The 18045-nt window shown below is 39.8% G+C and overlaps 5 protein-coding genes across 7 annotated transcripts; 2 read left to right on the top strand and 3 right to left on the bottom strand.

Annotated features, from left to right (window-relative positions):
* Nucleotides 1-904: 904 nt before the first annotated feature.
* Nucleotides 905-5860, bottom strand: LOC107036806 (intraflagellar transport protein 56). 2 transcript variants are annotated; one of them, XM_015255003.1, is made up of 7 exons: nucleotides 5704-5860; nucleotides 4076-4602; nucleotides 3110-3359; nucleotides 2386-2595; nucleotides 1436-1742; nucleotides 1128-1368; nucleotides 905-1047 (listed from the first exon to the last, which is right to left on the bottom strand). In XM_015255003.1, exons 1-7 carry the CDS (start codon nucleotides 5704-5706, stop codon nucleotides 936-938), a joined length of 1650 nt encoding a protein of 549 aa, XP_015110489.1. In that variant the 5' UTR covers nucleotides 5707-5860; the 3' UTR covers nucleotides 905-935. The 2 variants fall into 2 exon arrangements, with proteins under 2 accessions (XP_015110489.1, XP_015110497.1); XM_015255011.1 differs by having other exon boundaries at nucleotides 1128-1262.
* Nucleotides 5861-5997: 137 nt separating this feature from the next.
* LOC107036800 (cytosolic Fe-S cluster assembly factor NUBP2 homolog) lies at nucleotides 5998-8016 on the top strand. The gene is made up of 5 exons (XM_015254990.2): nucleotides 5998-6207; nucleotides 6299-6387; nucleotides 6457-6678; nucleotides 6903-7056; nucleotides 7442-8016. The coding sequence occupies exons 1-5, from the start codon at nucleotides 6097-6099 to the stop codon at nucleotides 7646-7648; spliced, it is 783 nt and encodes a 260-aa protein (XP_015110476.1). The 5' UTR covers nucleotides 5998-6096; the 3' UTR covers nucleotides 7649-8016.
* On the bottom strand, nucleotides 7869-10611 carry LOC107036792 (uridine 5'-monophosphate synthase). Its single transcript, XM_015254977.2, has 3 exons — nucleotides 10374-10611; nucleotides 9796-10279; nucleotides 7869-9091 (listed from the first exon to the last, which is right to left on the bottom strand). The coding sequence occupies exons 1-3, from the start codon at nucleotides 10512-10514 to the stop codon at nucleotides 8301-8303; spliced, it is 1416 nt and encodes a 471-aa protein (XP_015110463.1). The 5' UTR covers nucleotides 10515-10611; the 3' UTR covers nucleotides 7869-8300.
* Nucleotides 10612-11916: 1305 nt separating this feature from the next.
* On the bottom strand, nucleotides 11917-14338 carry LOC107035414 (signal recognition particle subunit SRP68). Its single transcript, XM_015252827.2, has 3 exons — nucleotides 14138-14338; nucleotides 13648-13985; nucleotides 11917-13276 (listed from the first exon to the last, which is right to left on the bottom strand). The coding sequence occupies exons 1-3, from the start codon at nucleotides 14229-14231 to the stop codon at nucleotides 11990-11992; spliced, it is 1719 nt and encodes a 572-aa protein (XP_015108313.1). The 5' UTR covers nucleotides 14232-14338; the 3' UTR covers nucleotides 11917-11989.
* A 40-nt stretch (nucleotides 14339-14378) lies between these two features.
* On the top strand, nucleotides 14379-16688 carry LOC107035489 (evolutionarily conserved signaling intermediate in Toll pathway, mitochondrial). Of its 2 annotated transcripts, none has more exons than XM_015253030.1 (3): nucleotides 14379-14439; nucleotides 14628-15603; nucleotides 16332-16688. In XM_015253030.1, the coding sequence occupies exons 2-3, from the start codon at nucleotides 14715-14717 to the stop codon at nucleotides 16631-16633; spliced, it is 1191 nt and encodes a 396-aa protein (XP_015108516.1). In that variant the 5' UTR covers nucleotides 14379-14439; nucleotides 14628-14714; the 3' UTR covers nucleotides 16634-16688. The 2 variants fall into 2 exon arrangements, with proteins under 2 accessions (XP_015108516.1, XP_015108443.1); XM_015252957.1 differs by having other exon boundaries at nucleotides 14544-15603.
* Nucleotides 16689-18045: the final 1357 nt, after the last annotated feature.

Genomic DNA, 18045 nt, shown 5'->3' with positions numbered 1-18045 from the left:
AAAATTCTAGACGTTTCGAGGGAATTCAAGAAATTTCTTGAAATTTCGAAAACATTCAAGAAGTTTCTAGACATTTCGAGGAAATTCAGGGAGTTTCTAGAAAATTCGAGGGGATTCAAGGAGTTTCTAGAAAATTCGAGAGAATTCAAGAAGTTTCCAGAAAATTCAAGGGAATGCGAGGAGTTTCTAGGAAATTCGAGAAAGAAGGAAAGACCATGGATGTATCCACGAGCAATCACAGCTGTATCGAAGATACAGCCACCTGCAATTTTTTGTCATAACGGTTGTAGGCAGAGATTACGGACGCGTAGGAATTTTCATTTCTCACATTTCGAGACATTTTAAAGGATTTGGTCTCCGAGACAAGCGACTTGTGCAGTTTTATAAACGAATCAATTAATTCTTTCACTCCTTTACCATTCCTTCCGATAACAATCCGCGAAGAGACTCCATCGAGTACTCGAATTTCCACCGTTCCATTTCTCATATATAGGCTTCACTAAGCGATCCACAAACGAGGTCCATTTCCAATGGGCTCTGATGGTATTGATGTATCAAATATCAACGCAAAAATGGTGATTGCAAGGATTTCTGCAAGTAAAGGAATTTCCAATGATAAATTTCGTACTGAAAACAATGCTTTCAATTCGTGGGATTACTCACTGCAAATCATGACGGCTGCATGCACATTGTTTCCTGATTATTGCAATTTGTCTTGAGTGATAAAATTATTTATCTTGCTGTAACATCTTGTGGAAATCAATCATTCTTTCGCGAAAGGAGGTGGAAGGGAAATTCGTGACGAAAATTCGAAAACAGTGTCATAATTCATACATCAGTCCTTCGAGTTATTCAATTTTATTACAATTTTTTGTATAAATGAGGCTAATGAATGGACGGAGCTCTTAATTATTATGAAATTTCACAAGTCAATTTTAACAATTCACTTTGTGATCCTTCCCCCACTTCCTCATGACTCGAATAATCTGCTCGACCTGAGAGTTTGTAGTGTTTCGAAGGAGTTGAATGACTTCTGGCAGCAGTTCTCTGGAAGAAAAATAATCCAAAAATCATCAATATTGCCTTCCGCTCACTGATTAGCTCTCAATTGTTTATTGTCGACGTACTTGGGATGTTTTTCAGCCACAATGTACTGAAAAGTCCCGCAGCAAGCTCCTCGTTTACCCTCCCAATACTCCGGAGATGGATCCATCCTGTCCAGCATATCGAAAGCCTTGGCTGCATACCAGAATTCTCCAAGTCTGTAGCAAGTGTTGGCGATTAATTGAAGTAGATTGAATGACTGAGTTGAGGTGTCCATTTTCAGATACAAGTCCCAAGCTAGTTGAGCTTTCTTGTTCATTATGACTGCAACAAGTGGAAACAATGATAAATTTTGAAAAGAAAAATGGAAAAATTGATTAAAAAGACTTACAACAATAAGCCAATAGACTAATGCAAACATAATCATTCCTGTATCGCTCATTCCTGATCATGAGAAAAGCCTCCTCGGCCTCTTTGAAGTACCCCGAGGCTGTCTGTGCCTGGGCGTAGTTGAAATTGAAGCTATCGTCATTAGAAAAATAAGTCTTGATGGAATTGAGGTACACGAGGACTTCCTCGAACTGTCGACGAAGGAAGAAACAGGCGGCCATGCAGTGCCTCCCTGGAATTGTGTCGCATTCAGAGGCTGATGAGCCCACCAGGTGGAAGTATTGTTGAGCAGTCTTGATGCTGTCCCTCTACAATGCAAAAGGGATCAACATAATCAATTGTAATTGAAATTTTTTCAATGAAGGAGATTATGAAACACGAAAATTTGATGAAAACAATTAAATACGTATTTTTTTATTTTGGAAAATCGTGATGAAATGAGACGCTACAGTCAATTAATGAAGTTTCTGCATTATGATATCATAATGCAGACATTTTCAATCAAATATGATTCATTAATTTCTCATGATTTATCGGAATTAAGAAATATGTCTAATAGATGTCATCGAATTTTACTATATTTTTCGTTACTTTTTAGTAATAAAACAAAATCATTCAGAGCCCTAATTGGAATAGTAATTGAAGCTCAAGCACTAGTTCTTGTTTTCCAACTCACAAAGCCAGTCTCCTAATTAATGCATGAACAGTTGAAAAATCGTGGAAAATTGAGACGTTACAGTCAATTGATGAAGTTTGCACATTATGATGTCATAATACAAGCATTTTTAATCAAATATTATTAACTATTACGTGAATCGGAATTAAACTTTACGTGTCTAACAGATGTCATCAAATTTTTATATATTTTTTGGCATTTCTCAATAATAAAACAGAATCACGCAAAACCCTAATCGGAATAGTAATTGAGGTTCTTATTATTATTCAACTTACAGAGCCAGTGTCTTGACCAATTAATGCATGAACAGTCCCTTTCAGAATATATTCTTGCGGAACTGCTGGCTCCAAGTCCTTGATCAAATCATATGCCTCTTGAATATCGTTTTGTTTCAAATAGTAAACAACGAGATTGAGTCTTGCTTCTGGTATTACATCCACTAAGGCGGGGAGCACTTGCAGAGCTCCCTCTCCATCTCTGAAGACCTATAATTCAAGACCATTAGCATTCACTCGAGAAGAGAAAAGGGATAGCCAAATTTGTAATGTTTTATTATGGTTACTTTTGTAGCCCTTAATTAGATAACATCACTCTTGAAATTTTTTGAGTACTTAAGTATCATCAATTCAAATATTTAAATTTCCAACCATTTTATCAATCAATAATTTGAGGTAGAAAGATTGACGATTACTTGTGTAATCGAAAAGCCCCTTTCAAGAAATTTAATCATTCACTTAGAAGTAAATTAACAGTTTCATATTAACAAATTTTAAATATATCATTATTCGTAAAAAATCAGATTATTAATATTATATTAGTTGAAAAATTGAATCAACATATTTTAAATCTTCAATAATCTAAGGGTCAAATCCTTGTAATATTACAGAAATTTAATGTTGATGGGGATCCCTGGAAGAGAATGACTGTTCAACTAGTAAATGAGTGATTAATTTTTATCAAAGACTTGGGAAATTGTTCTGAATCGTTGAGATTAGTTACCACAATATTGTGCCGAATTAAATCATGTCCGAAGCTGTACGTGGACGCTGTCTTCTCCACCAACTGCCTCATCTCGGCCTGCGCAGTGCTCCCATCGTACAAACGAAAATGATTGCAGGCTTTCAAATTGATCGCGATTGCACTGTCAGGATATTTTTGGAGGTACACTTGGAGGACTTCCTGTGCCACGTCGTAGTAATCTAACTTGTAGTAGCAGAGAGCTACGTAAACATTCAGAGCTAGATAATCCCTGAAATCATTAACGAAGGGAATAGTAATGAAGGGGAGTGACAAAAGAATGATTATAATCCATTAATTACATGATTATTAAATGTATGGATGAGTAATCCATGTTTAACATTCATTGTTACACTTCATTGTTAATTTCAATACCTTTGTGTACGTTCGGAAAAATTGAAACGCTTTCACTAGGAATCCAGTGAATTCCAGTGAATTTTAGAATTCTAGTAGGATTTTGTCGCAATTCATTTGAAAATTCCGTACGTTTAGCCATGATTTCGATTGAAAATTTCCCAACATTTCCAGACGATTTTCTGACAGATATTTGATAGACAAAAAGTGAAGACATTTCGATGTTTCTGTATGACTTATTTTCTCGAGAATTTTTCTATCGAATTTCTTGGATATAAATTGTTTCCATTTTTCTCTGCTCGATTTTATTCGCTCCAAAAATTCTTATCGAAAAAATATCAGCAATTGTTAATTGCAACTTTCCATTTCATTATTTACGACGTGATATCTTTCATCATTAATTCTAACATCATTAAAAAATCACTTGAGGAATACCTGGATTTGCTCAATAGGATAAGGAAATCTGAATCATCGAAATCGCTAGAATCATCAGAGTCGCAGGACAGGGAGTTTTTGGGATAGTCACTGGGAATATGAATAAAAGAATATAGACTACGAAAAAAGGACCCCAAAATCGAGAATTAGAAGATCCACCTGTTATCAAGCAGAATTTTTTTGTAGATGTCGATGGCCTCCTGATAATGAGCCCTGAGGTAATGAATCGAGGCGAGACACAGCTGGTCCTCAATGACGTCTTTCAGCTTCCCGTGATACTCCAAAAGTGTATTCTCGTCTCCCATTTTATGAGAGAGATGAAATAAGAGTCTCGTCTTGAGGCCGCTCTCAGGAGCGTCTCTGAGAGCTTCTTTAGCCTCTGGATACATTCCGAGATAGAAGTAGCAACAGGCCAAGTTGGTGGGCACATCGGCTGGGGCTTTGTCCTTCTTCCTCAGACCCTCGTACACACTGGTAGCTCTTTTGTAGTCCCCCAGGTGGAACGCACAGTAGGCAATCCAGGTTTCAGTCTCAATGGCATTGCTACTAGTCGCGTTGAACTCGATTAGAGTCAGTGCACCTGCATAATCGCGTTTTTCGAGGAATTCCCCGAGCTTCGGGATGTCTTTGCGAGCCGCGGGCTTCCTCGAGGCATCCGACAGCGCCGGTTTAGCTCTTGAGAGTATCTATTTACAAATCAGTAGCGAAGTGGTCAAATGGTTCAAGTCGACGTAGCTCTTAGTTGAGTTTTCGAGGAATATCTCCACATCTAAGGAAGAGAGCGAAATTTTCGCCTCTATCTTTTTTTAAGCTCTCAGTATCCTCTACCGAAAAGGTCGTAGCAGAAATTTTGCTATCTGGCTTAGATTGCGAGATATTCATTGAAAACTTACGAATAGTCAAAATCTACTTAAACCGTTTGACCACTTCGCTACTGAAATAGTATTAAAAACAGTGAAGTTTTCATTTTGTACAGACGCAACTGCTTTTTTCTGGACGATTATAAAAACCTCATTTTTTTTTTAAAGCACCAATATGTTGTAGATTTAAAATTAAGGATGCATTATTATTATTCAATCAAATAATTACAGAATAGAAATTAAACTTCACGCACGAAAAAATTGTATAGAATAATTTCGTGAATTCGATAGAAAATTGTGTTGGATTTCTATTCAACTTTTATTGAGAATTTTATAGCGAGTTTTTTTTGCATAGAAAATGTCTGATAGAAACAACTTCACAGGAAAAATCTGGAGAATTTCATTTTTCTATTGAGACATTTTCTATAGGAATTTTTGGACATGAATTTTCAAAGTTTTTTCCATTCTATTTCTGTTCTCTTGTTTCATCAATAAATCAATGAAAAAACTTGGGAAATTTGTGCCAAGGAATTTTTGTAGAAAATATCGCAATAGAATAGTTATATACAAAAACCGGATTCTATTAATTTTTTTCATGTAATATTTTCCCTGGAATATTTCTATTGACAAAACGAGCAAATGAGCTGCGAAATTTCTCAATAGAATTAGCCAAAAACTAATACAATGCTCATTAGAAATCCAATAGATTGTCTAGTAAATTCACTAGGTTTTTCTATGAAGTTTTTTCGCACGCGAAGTCAGGATTATAATTTCTGCAGGCAAGATTTCAATGCAAAACATCGAATGTGTCAAAAAATGAAGGATCTCCATTGAATGCAACAGATCATTTAGTCCAGAAAATGTTTCAAAATGTATTAAAAAATCTCTTCCATATTCTTGAATTCATCAAAAAGAGAAAGGACTCACCATTGTTGGATTTTTTTGATCGAGATTCAAATCTCCCAGAGAAGCTCACGCATTATTTTCTGTATATTTAGTGAATCAACAACTTTTTTCAACTGAAATACCACCGAATTACTGCCTCAAAGGCTCTCTAGCATGACGAACGCCCGACATGCCAACAAAATCATAAAAACTCGCTGTTTGTTGTGTTTCAACGTCTCCCAGAATAATTCCGATTTTATCGATTATTCAAACTGCTATGACACCTCCGCGATCAACAAACGCACCAGCGCCACCACTTCAGAACCAAAAATACCACCGAAAACACTTCACATTTGCTCGGCAACTGGAAGAAGGGGGTAGCCCGACAAAACATTGTAATCACTCTTGATAAAAACCGAAGGCAGTTCTCCAACGATGCTGGACGAGGTGAAGCACGTTCTGCTGGTTCTATCGGGCAAGGGTGGCGTTGGCAAGTCAACGGTGAGCACCCAGCTGGCACTGGCCCTCAAGGTAGCCGGCTTCAAGGTAAAAAACAACGAAAAACAACAGCAGGTTAAGTTGTCCCCAGTGAACAACTTAGTCGGTAAAAATCTGATTGTCATTTTGTTTTCTGGAGGTGGGAATCCTCGATGTCGACCTCTGTGGCCCCAGTGTGCCTTATCTCCTAAATATTGAGGACAAGGATGTGCACCAGTCCTCGGAAGGGTATGGACGCCATTCAGAAGAATTTATTAGAAATTATTGTTGATGACTATGGTTTAATCTGGACTGCAGATGGATTCCAGTGTACACTGATCAGGATCAGACACTTGCTGTAATGTCCATTGGATTTTTGCTGAAAAATCGTAACGATGGGGTTGTCTGGCGAGGACCCAAGAAGACTGGCATGATCAGACAGTTTCTGACTGACGTCGTCTGGAAGGACATCGATTATCTGATCATTGACACTCCTCCTGGCACCTCAGACGAGCACATCACTGTTATGGAGAATCTGAGGTTCGTGTTCGTGTTGTTTTTTTTTGGGGAAGTCACATGTTGATAACAGTCACATGAACTCACGATTGTGGATCATATGACACATCGGTGGTGGGATTGTTATGTGGGGAGATAAGCCTTGGTCATGAGGCCTGATAACACTGATGACTGATCAATGGCATGTGATTCTTCGTCACGTGCTTGTCCAAACTCGACGGTTTTTCAGCTGTTTTCCTTGTTTGCAGAGATGTTAAGTGCGATGGGGCTATTATCGTTACCACTCCACAGGCTGTTGCTGTCGATGATGTCTTGAGGGAAATAACGTTTTGCAGGAAAACTGGGATTCCGGTTATTGGGATTGTCGAGAATATGAGTGGATTTGTCTGTCCAACGTGTTCGGTGAGACTTCAATTCAGTAGCGACGTGGCAAAACGGTTTAAGTCGACTTATCTCTCAGTCAAGTTTTTGAGGAGTATTTCGGAATTTAAGGGAGATAGCGAAATTTTCGTAACTACATTTGTTGTAGCACTCAATCCGCTCTACAAAAATGATTATAACAGAAATTTTGCTATCTCCGTTAGATTCCGAGATATTCATTGAACACGGGTCAATAGTCAAAATTGACTTGTACCGTTTTACCACTTCGCTACTGAATTTGACAATTTTTAATTGGAGACAGAAAGAGTTTGAGAAGAGCTTAAACTCTTTGATGGTTGCATCAGTGGATTAAGCGACTTTCTGAATTGATAATTTGAATGCGGATTTATTCAAGTGATCATTTCAGGAGTGCACAAATATTTTTTCGTCTGGTGGAGGCATAGCCCTGTCCGAAATGGTGAAAGTTCCATTTTTGGCTAAACTTCCCATCGACCCGGCGATTGGAAAACTAGCTGACAAGGGCCAAAGCATCCTGGTGACACTTCCTGACAGTCAAGTTGCCCAGGTCTTCAGGAAACTCGTTGAGGAGCTCACCAAGAGCAAGGAAGCTTGAACTAAAAAATGAAAAACCCTCTCTAACGTGTTACCGAGTGGATGAACTGTGTGACTGCTATGCGAACGTATGATACACATTAACAGTTTGTTATTTAAATAAACTCGAACTCTGTGAGCAAGTAGGGGAGAGTTCATATGATGGAGGATTCGTTCATATGAATATTCGCTTTTCAAACTCGAATGCTATTACTCGATTATTTTACTTAAACACAGAGATGTAGATATTACATTTTGTATCTTGTATATTTTCAGGAAAAATATTCTAGAGGTGTTTTGTACAGTCAAGTAACATCGAAAATATTTTTTATAAAATTTTGATTGTGGAATGGTGTTCAAACGATAATAATAAAAACAATCGAAAAATCATGAGGCTTATCTTTGTAATTCAGCTCCGATGTGGACAACTGCTTCTGGAGTGTTGTACCCCAGGCATTTTTAAGGTCATGTGAATGATGGACATTGTAAACGTAACAAATGTTACCTCATACAAATCTAGCTCATGGAAATCCTCATAGTATCTTGTATATTTTCAGAAAAAATATTCTAGACTTATTTTATACAGTGAATTAGCATCGAAAATATGTTTTATAAAATGTTGATTGTGCGACTTAGCTCAAACATAGTATTAATAATCAAAAATAATCGAAAAATCACGAGCTTATTCGGTTTTTGTACGCAGCCCAGAGTTGGTTTTTGTACTTGAGAATTGATGATAACTTGTCGAGGGATTCGGTGATGCCCCGTCCGACGACTGCTAGATCAGCTCCAGCGTTGACAACTGCTTCTGGGGTATTGTACTGTTGCCCCAGGTTGTCAGAAGTTTTAGCGAGTTTAACTCCAGGGGTTAGTTGGATCAATCCAGGGTCAGAGAAGACATTAGACTGGCAAACGTGTCCCGTCACAATGTCCGAGTCTTTGCTGAGTGCCAAGCACTCCTTCACGTAATTTTCTCCTGTCAGAGCTCCCTTCGAGGACATCTCAGTGATCAGGAACACCCCACGATCTTCGGAGACGTGTTTCTGGGCTTTTTTGAGCCCATCCAGGAGCCCTGGGCCTGGGACAGGATGGGCAGTGATCAAATCCGCCCATTCTGCTATTTTGTACACACCCTTTCCGTACTGAAGGGACACTGTGTTCCCTATGTCCCCGAATTTCCTGTCCTCCATTATGAAGAACTTGTGCTTCGAGGACAGGTGCTTCAGTCTCTGGATGAAGGTCTGGTCGAAGTCCTCGATTATGTCCACGTGGATCTTTAGCACAGCTATGTGCGGCCCTGCGCGCTCCGTCAGGTCGATTATCTCGTCGGCGGACGTCAAGTCTGCTGCGAGACAGAGGGTTGTTTCCTTTTGGCTCATGAGATTCAGGAGTTTTGCAGCTAGAGGATTCTTGGCGACTTTTGAACGCTCCGCAAAGTCTAGTTTCAATCTGTTTGGGGCAGATTCTGAAGAAGATAAATGGGTTTTTACGTGATGCAATTGATTAATTCACTTTTACATCTGAATTATTAGAGGCCTTCATAAATTCTCGTAATTTCATTCTTATCTATTTTTAGAAAAACGAGGATTGTTCACGTAATTAAATTCATTCGTTAGTTAATCTTTTTGGGGCAGAATCTGAAGAAGATGAGTGGTTTTTTGTATGATGCAGTCGATTAATTCACTCTTACATCTGCATTTTTAAAGGTCTTCATGAATTCTCGTAATTGAATTCATTCGTGAGTGAATTATTGTCAAAATCTTTTCGGAGTGAAGAGGTCTACGAAAAATTAGCAAAAGACATTTTTTGTAGCCCTTGAAATTCTCCACAAAAAAGGTCCTTTGATAAATTATCGTATATCTCTTCACTCCGAAAATATTGAAAAATTAGTGCATGATTGAATTTCATCCTCGTTTTCTTTGAATTACTATTTTGTGTGAATAATCGTTTAAATATTTTCGGAGTGAAGAGGTTTACAGAATTTATCAAGAGACCTTTTTTGTAGATCTCAAAATTTCCTGCAAAAAATGTCTTTCGACAAATTATCGTATATCCCTTCACTCCGAAAATATTAACAAAATAATGCACGAATTCCCCCTCGTCTGTTATTACCACCTGTTGCCCGAGCCCCCTCTAACATCTTAAATCACTCAATTTTATCATTCTCACCATCTTCAAAGGTCTTGACCGGAGCTCTGCTCTCCTTCAGGTACTCAGTGACTCTCTCCACAGTCTCCGCAGTGACTTTCTTCGCTTCCAAGAGGTAACCCATTAGTTGGGTGAGTGTGTAAAGGCTCTGCATCTTGATTCCACTGTTCTCGATGTTCTTCCTGCCTCCCTGCTCCCTGTCCATGATGACCAGGGCCTCTGTGACCTTGAGACCCTCATTCTTCAGGTCCCTGACGGTCTCCAGGATGCTGCTGCCACTCGTCACAACGTCCTCGATGATCACACACGTGTCCCCTTGCTTGAAGCTCCCCTCGATCAATTTTTTTGTACCATAGGCCTTCGCTTCCTTTCGTCGAATCACCATTGGAATGTCCGATTCCGCTGATATAACACTCGCTATTGGCAACGCGGTGTATGGCACACCGCAGATTTGAACCACCTTATCATCCTCAGCTAAACCCCACAGAGTTTTCGATATTTTTTTCTGTTCAAAGAGCAAAGAACCATATTATTAATTCAGTAAATTTAGTTGGTCATTTATAAAATTAATTTTAGGACTCAATCATTATGACACTCACCAATATCTTTGGGTATGAAATTATCACCCTCAAGTCAACATATACTGGGGTTTTTAATCCTACTTTAGTGACGAAATCACCGAATTTCACTGCGTCGATTTCATAGAGTTCAATTGCTAATTCCTTTAGCTGTTCCTTCATTTTTTAATTCAGTATTATTACAGGGTAATGGTGAATTTTGTTTGGAATTTCTGGGAAACGTGCACCGGGTTGCTACGTCGACGTGCCGTTTCGTGGAATTGAGGGGGCGGAGGGGGGGTTACATTTTTTTTGCCTGTGGAGCGCTGCTTGTAAGTGCGGGAAGATTAAATGAAAGAAAAACCCTGATTTGAACTCAGACATTTGTTCAAATATTCATAACTCAGAAATAAATTGATTAGGGGGAGTTGGGCAATATGAACCCTTTTGACTTTTTTGAAATGTTAATAATTCATTGTAATGTTGATCAAACGGGATAATTTTTTTCCTCGTAAAGCATCTCTTCCTGTTTGTGATGAGTCTAGACTGAGCTCAATTGATGAATTTATTGTTAAATTATGAATATTTTTAAAAAGGTCAAAAATTTCTATTTTGTTCCANAAATTGGGCGGGGGGGGGGGGGGGCTGGAAGATTAAATAAAAGAGAAACCCTCATTTGCATCCAGACATTTGTTCAAATATTCATGACTCAGAAATAAATTGATTAGGGGGAGTTGGGCAATACGAACCCTTTTGACTTTTTTGAAATGTTAATAATTTATTGTATCAAACGTTGATCAAACGGGATAATTTTTTTCCTCATAAAGCGTCTCTTCCTGTTTGTGATGAGTCTAGACTGAGCTCAATTGATGAATTTATTGTTAAATTATGAATATTTTTAAAAAGGTCAAAAATTTCTATTTTGCCTGATTCTCCCTTAACTGCGCTCAGTTTGGGGTCATTGCAGAGAGAAGGAAGTATACTCTCCTAGGAAAAAAATGATTCCATTTCATCAACAATTGCAAAAGTTTTTAATATTTGAAAAAAAAGTCTAGTGTCCGTTTAGCCATCTCCTCCTCTATTTCGTTGATATTTGATTGCGCAATTATTGGATTTATACATCTATGTAGTTGACAATTACGTGAATTTTGTTTAGTTAGGTAGGATTTCGTTTATTGCTTGATTTTATACCACTTATGCAGGAGAGAGTGAGGTAAAATGGGCACTCTTAACTTTTTTTAATGGAATAATTTCGTACTAATGGAAAATGTAATTCAATTCACTTTGCATCAGTTTCCTCTATTTAATAAATTTTACAGCGAAATTTCCATTAAATTGCGAAGAGCTGCTCGGTAAAGATAAACCTTCAGAAATTCATGTTCTCTTTTTAATAAAGGGGAATGCGAGACATATGAAAGGCTGGTCTAAACGTGAACCAAAGAAACCCACTTTGAGCAACAACGAATTAAAGAATTGAATTGAATAAAAACCATCAATTTTTCCGAAAATGTTTCCACATTTTCACTTAAAAAATTATCTAAAACCCATACTTAAGAATACCCTCAATAACTAAAACACAATCAACTCCATTAAATCAAACTGTCTTTATTACTCGAATAAACCAAATCCAAAGACGATACAAAAACCCAAATCTCCAGTTACTTATTTCCCCATCCCCACAGTCCCTTAACAAATCCAGTGAGTCCAGCCTGTGCCTTCTTCCCCTGATCCCCCAGTTTATCCGATAAATCCGGGAATTCCACCATATTGAACGCCAAATCAAAGAACAGAGGTTTGCAAGGAATGCTCTGCATGGGAGGTGGCATATTGAAGACATTGGGTTGCTTGCTGAGCAAAGAGTTATCCTCCCTGTACTCGTGGAGTCTCTCGACGAGTGGTTTCTTGCTCTTCATCTGCTTGACAGCCGCAGCCTCGTCATCCGTGCCCTCCTCGAGGACACTGTGAGCATGGGCAGCGCACTGGGCGCCCTCGATGGAGCTCTCAAGCTTCTTCAAAGAGGATTTGAGGTCCTCGGGGAGGAAGGACTGGTCCTTGAGTGCGTCGAGGGTGTGTCGAAGGGCTCGTTGATACAGAGCCATTGCCTCCCTCCACCTGTGGACATTGGCCAGGGACTGGGCCATGTGGAAGCACCTGAAGGCCCTGTAGCCCTTGCTCTTCGCCTCCTGCTCCTTTATGTACTCCTCGTCCTCCAGGAGCTGCGACATTTCCAATAAATTATGCAGAGCTGCTTCGTAAAGACGAACAATGTCCTGTGGCTTTGCTTTCTCGGAGGCCTCAGCGATGCTCACGAGTGCGAGGTTCCTCTCCAGAGTCCTAGACAGCCTGATGTACTGCAGATAAGCGATCAGGTGATGAGCTGGTGTCTTATCGTCCTTGTTCTTCAATTCTGCTTTGAAAGTCTCCCTCACAGCAGCTATCACGTCCTTGCAGTCGATAAGATGAGCCTCCAGCAGATCAATCTTCCCCTGGAGGGTCGACGTCTTCTCCAGGGTCTGATTCAATCGGGAATCAGCTATCAAGAGCCCTGTGGCTCTCGGTGGCACCACTCCACATGATCTCCCACGCCAAGTCACTTCCTCTGCACTCGACTGCTTCTCACGTGTCTGCGCCATCAGGGAGTCCAGGCTCATGAGCAATTCGTTACTCAGTTGTCCTCGCATCTGCATCAAATCGTCGATTGCTGAAGTGTCACCCACGTTGTAGGCGCAGTAACGGAGGCTCGGGGCTAATTCCTCAACTCGTGCTTTGTAGATCAATTGCTCTAGCTCTGGGAGGGCTGATGCCAGCTCACCGTACACCACTTGGGCCTTCTTGAGATTTGTCATTGCGTCTTTCCAGAGTTGGAGCTCGAATTGGAGGGAACCCTGGATCCAGGCTACGTAGGCTTGGGCCTCCAGCTTTGTTCGAGCATCGCAGTTTACGTTCTGAAATTAATGGGATTGTTAGTTTTATTGGAGCAGATGGGGGGAGAATGGACTTGGTTGGTTAAAAATAAGTTGAATTTTAGACTTTATAAAAAAGTAAAATTTAGTTCATGTTTAACTAAGAGTTTTAGATTTATCAAAAAACATTGATTTAAATCACAAAACAAATGTTTACCCTCTTTTGTGAAATGTGAAAAACTGGTAAAGAGGTGAAAACAGAAGTAAACAGATTGAACTGAATAAAACTCATCGATTTTGATAAGAAATGTCCCTAAATTGTCACTTAAAAGTACTCATTATCGAGATAATTTCTGATTTAATACTCCTGACATAAGAAATCCACTTGTTACATGCTGATAAAAGTGTTTAACCTCAATCAACTCTTGAAGCTGAAGAGCATAAGCAGCAGCCTTCCTCAGCCTCGAGATAAGATGGAACTTCTTCCTGGGTTCAGTATTAGCCTCGATACGAAGCTGCATGGCATGACTCCAGGCGCGTTCAGCCATCGTCAGAGGAACCTGAAGGAACTTGTCGTCGTGCACCATAACAGCAGTGACATCCCTGCGTTTGAAGTGTCTCCTGTCCCCTTGAGGCACCTTCAGGACCTTCCTCAGCCTCCTGAGGCGTCTGGAGCAGTAGCCCCTGTACCTCTGGTAGTCGCCATGACGAAGGCCATGCTGCTGCTGGGCTTCCTTGATTATTTTGAGAACTAGACCGAACTTTGAGTCAAGAAAAATACCTTTCGATTGATAAAACCTGCAATTGTCTTCAGAAATGATCTGGGGGTGCTGAGGACAGACATATGGGCTTTGTGGGATGGATGGATGGTTAATCAATTCACTCTTTATTTTCAAAGGATACTCTCGAGCGAGTAGACTCTCGCCTCTTTCGGGGTGTCCTCAGGGCTCTCCAGGCTCTCCTCATCGATTTCCTCACTGTTTATCACTGCCACCATGATCCTACGGCATGAAAAACCCCTGGAAAATATTAATTATCACTCACGACAGCCCCAGAGAGAGACTTGCTGTTGTTTCCTACGTGGAACTCCAATTCCAACCTTAAAAATTGTTCTGTAGATAATGCAGAAAAATCTTCAATACCTGGCAATTCCAAAATGGCGTCCTCCAGCCAACACAACTCTCCGGCCTATGCGTGAATAAAAGGTACATTTACAGCTTGATTAAATCAATCCTCTCCATCTCTCACCGAAAAAACCCCTAAAATATCGAATCAAATCAATTTGTCATTCTCAATATCTCAAAAAAAGTGCATCACCAGTGGAATTTTGAGGTTAGCTCTCCCATTACCTAAACGTTCGAAGCTCGACAGCAATAAAAACAATTGTTGGCAGAAAGTAAAGGCTGTCATGGAGAGATAGAGCCATCACACCCAGGAGAACAGATCACCCGATATCTCTTATAAATGAAAAAACATCATCATGTTGCACTCAGTGATATTGTCAACAAAGTGCTTGAGAGTTCTCCAGTATCACCAGCATCTCCAGAGGATCTTGCCGTCGGTGTCCCCCAGGAAATCAGTGCACACTAGCTCAAGTTGGCTCGTGAATACTGATGCAGATAAAAATGCCAGGGTTTCGCTGTTCTCAGCAGCGAGCAAGCAGAAGAAGGAGAAGGAGACGTACTTGAATGTCATCTATACTTACAAGAATTCTCCCCCCAGGAAGACAGGTCACGTGCAGTTTGTCTACGCTGCCATGAGGTACATGGACGAGTTCGGGGTGAACGAGGACCTGGAGGTGTACAAAGCAGTGGCGGACACCCTGCCCAAGGGGAGATTTATCAGCAAGAATCTCCTGCAGGCTGAGTTCATGCTATATCCACGTGAACAACAGTGTGCAATCGATCTCCTGTGTAAGATGGAGGACAATGGAGTGATACCAGATGAGGAGCTCGAGAGAATGTACATTAATATATTTGGGGACCTGGCGGTGCCTCTGAGGAAGCTCAGGAGGATGACCTACTGGCAGGGAAAGTTCAAGAACCTGAACCCCTGGCCGTGGCCCAAACCCATGCCCACTGATCCCCTCGATCTTGCCAAGATGGCTATTCAGAAGATTGGGACTGCTGATGTTCAGAGCAGGATCACTGTTTTTGATACTGCGAGTGTCAAGGAGTCCATTGATAAGACTTGGATTGTGTCTGCCTCGAGTCCTGATCAGGAGAGGCTCATTGCAGAGCATCCCAAGAATGTTGCTGCCTATGTCGAGGGGCCTTTCAAGCTCTGGATCTCCAAGGGGGCTGTCGATTATTTCTTGTTGAGGGCTGAGCCGAGGAAGACGTGGAAACAGGAGGGCTATGACATCAATGGTGAGTCGATGGTTTTTACAAAGGTTTCGCGCGAGGGAGAAAGTATTAAAATTTTGAGACATGGTCAGTCATGGGATTTTTTTTATTTTTTAATAAATGTGTAGAATTACAATTGCGAAGTACATCTTTCAAATTCAATTTGTAAGGTGTGAATTACACATTTGGGTAGGTAATCAACAGAATTTTTTATTTCGCGAAAACATTTGTCATTGTTTTTTATTTTTCATTTTATTGAAAAGTTTTTTCATTTTTTTTGCAGTCTGAAAGCCATTTACTGGCTACTTTGCATAAATAGTGTAATTTTCTACGTAAACGAAGGGAAATTGAGCATTTAGAGACAGAATAAAAAATAATAATTCGTAATTGTTATCCTACATAGCTTGAAAAATTGAAAGAAAAATCTCCGTGATTCAAATTTTGAAAAAACTGGAATATTTATAACATTTTTAGTATCTCCGGGGCAAATGAACGATAAATAAGAATTATTTTGATACTAATTCATCGTTTTTATGCATAAATATTGATTTTTAATGTGTGCGAGATCTTAACTTCAGTGGCCACATTTAAAACTTATAGTAGTCTCCTCTTAAGTTTCAATTACATGAAATTGAACGATATGGGTTGTTCCACTCTTATTTTAAACACTACATGGAGCAAATTGTTCAATTGTGAAATTTAGTAGTCAAGTATGGATGGAGTAATGAACGTGTTTGTCATTTTATTCGTAGATATTTCAAATTTCGAAGTCAATTTCTGGAAGAAAAATCGCGAAGCCTTAGCACGTCGGCGCAGTATCCACGAGCAGGACGAGCAAACGATCTTCGGTATCTGTGCAACAGGAACATCAAGTAAAGACTCTTTGCTCTCGTGGATCAGGTGCCTCCAGCCTCGCAATCCAGCGTTGGAGCAAATTCCAATTCTCTTCAAATTCACGCAGAACATGGACGAAGAGCAGAAGGCGATTGGGGCTGGGGAGCAGGCAGATCAGACAGGAGTTCACGGGGAGACCACCGAGAAAATTGACAGCTAAGCGGATACGTTGTATATTATTTGTAAATAAGAAAATAAAAAATAGTGAATTCTCACTGCATTTTTATCATTTCACATCCCCTAATAATTCCCCAATAAATACGAAATTGGTACACGCATGAGTGGATTTTGAAATCGATGAGTTGAATGGAATATTTACATTCCGGAACATCTCAATACAAGGAGAGAGAAATGTTGAATCATTTGTTTGAGTGAGAAAATTTAATTGACTGCACTGAGATTTTATTAATTAATTCCGCCGATCAAATTTAATTGAGACAAGAATTTATAGATTTTGTGGGGAAATTTAGGGGATTTGTTTATCTGCGAATTAAAATTGTCCTTTCGACGGGCCGCACTGTAGATTCGGATATTTTCAGTTTTTGAATTTTCCAAGTAAATAGGGAACTTGCATGACGCTCAATTCTTTCCAATTCCCCTCACACATTCCTCATAACATGGATAGCTAAACGGCGAAAATTATGGAGAAATATTGCCTCTTATGATCATTATTTGAAAATCAGTCGCTTTCGAGGCCAATTTTTCGGTCATGACGTTACGAAGACGTCGAAGAACGACGAAGAAGCGATTGGTCGAAGAAGAAGAGAGTGGGGAGTTGTTGTCCTCCATTGGCCGAGGCGCACCTTAAGATTGGGTTAGGTCGGCCCGCGCCATTCTGTGATTGGTCCAACGCTCGCCCGTCAGTGTGACATCATTAGCGATTTCAAAGCGTTTGAATACAAGATTTTGGCGAAAGTCGACTTTCCCCCTGGAAAAACGGAAAATCTGACCCTTTGAAAATCTGAAAAAAAAACTTTTTCAGTTTTCACTTTTTCCACATACTTTCGAGAGTTCTGGATAGCCCGTCGCTTAAATAGTTGGAATCAACGTTCAGCCGGTTCAAAACATCGATTTTGGCGAAAGTCGACTTTCCCCCTGCAAAAACGGAAAATCTGACCCTTTGAAAATCTGAAAAAAAAACTTTTTCAGTTTTCACTTTTTCCACATACTTTTGAGAGTTCTGAATAGCCCGTCGCTTAAATAGTTAGAATCAACGTTCACCCGGCTAAAAAAATCGATTTTGGCGAAAGTCCACTTTCCCCCCGGAAAAATTCAAGATCTGGCACTTTGGCCCTCGTGACCCTTTGACCAACTTTCCCCCTGAAAAAATCCAAGATCTAACCCTTTGGCTCCGGGTGAAAATTTTTTTTTTTCAATTTTCACTTTTTCCCCATACTTTTGAGAGTTCTGAATAGCCCATCGCTTAAATAGTTGGAATCAACGTTCATTCGGCTAAAAAATTGGATTTTGGCGAAAGTCGACTTTCCCCCTGCAAAACCGGAAAATCTGACCCTTTGAAAATCTGAAAAAAAAAACTTTTTCAGTTTTCACTTTTTCCACATACTTTTGAGA

Source organism: Diachasma alloeum, unplaced genomic scaffold (genome assembly GCF_001412515.2).
Source record: "Diachasma alloeum isolate Michigan unplaced genomic scaffold, Dall2.0 Dall_scaffold_00176, whole genome shotgun sequence".
Taxonomy (NCBI): Eukaryota; Metazoa; Arthropoda; class Insecta; order Hymenoptera; family Braconidae; genus Diachasma; species Diachasma alloeum.
The sequence above is the reverse complement of the archived record's forward strand: the minus strand, read 5'-3'. Positions and strand labels throughout refer to the sequence as shown.

Excerpts from the sequence above, each read along its gene's own strand:
- LOC107036806 (XM_015255003.1), bottom strand. Across the intron at positions 2,596-3,109 it reads TAATTCGGCACAATATTGTG|GTCTTCAGAGATGGAGAGGG; the intron begins GTAACTAATCTC and ends CTTGAATTATAG. Across the intron at positions 1,743-2,385 it reads TTGGTCAAGACACTGGCTCT|AGGGACAGCATCAAGACTGC; the intron begins GTAAGTTGAATA and ends TTTGCATTGTAG.
- LOC107035489 (XM_015253030.1), top strand. The coding sequence starts at position 14,715 with ATGTTGCACTCAGTGATATTGTCAACAAAGTGCTTGAGAGTTCTCCAG. Across the intron at positions 15,604-16,331 it reads GGAGGGCTATGACATCAATG|ATATTTCAAATTTCGAAGTC; the intron begins GTGAGTCGATGG and ends TTTTATTCGTAG.
- LOC107035414 (XM_015252827.2), bottom strand. The coding sequence starts at position 14,231 with ATGGTGGCAGTGATAAACAGTGAGGAAATCGATGAGGAGAGCCTGGAG. Across the intron at positions 13,986-14,137 it reads GAGAGTCTACTCGCTCGAGA|TTCTCAAAATAATCAAGGAA; the intron begins GTATCCTTTGAA and ends AGTTCGGTCTAG. Across the intron at positions 13,277-13,647 it reads AGCTTCAAGAGTTGATTGAG|AACGTAAACTGCGATGCTCG; the intron begins GTTAAACACTTT and ends CATTAATTTCAG.
- LOC107036800 (XM_015254990.2), top strand. The coding sequence starts at position 6,097 with ATGCTGGACGAGGTGAAGCACGTTCTGCTGGTTCTATCGGGCAAGGGT. Across the intron at positions 6,208-6,298 it reads TCAAGGTAGCCGGCTTCAAG|GTGGGAATCCTCGATGTCGA; the intron begins GTAAAAAACAAC and ends TGTTTTCTGGAG. Across the intron at positions 6,679-6,902 it reads ACTGTTATGGAGAATCTGAG|AGATGTTAAGTGCGATGGGG; the intron begins GTTCGTGTTCGT and ends CCTTGTTTGCAG.
- LOC107036792 (XM_015254977.2), bottom strand. The coding sequence starts at position 10,514 with ATGAAGGAACAGCTAAAGGAATTAGCAATTGAACTCTATGAAATCGAC. Across the intron at positions 10,280-10,373 it reads TTTCATACCCAAAGATATTG|AAAAAAATATCGAAAACTCT; the intron begins GTGAGTGTCATA and ends CTCTTTGAACAG. Across the intron at positions 9,092-9,795 it reads GGTCAAGACCTTTGAAGATG|AATCTGCCCCAAACAGATTG; the intron begins GTGAGAATGATA and ends TATCTTCTTCAG.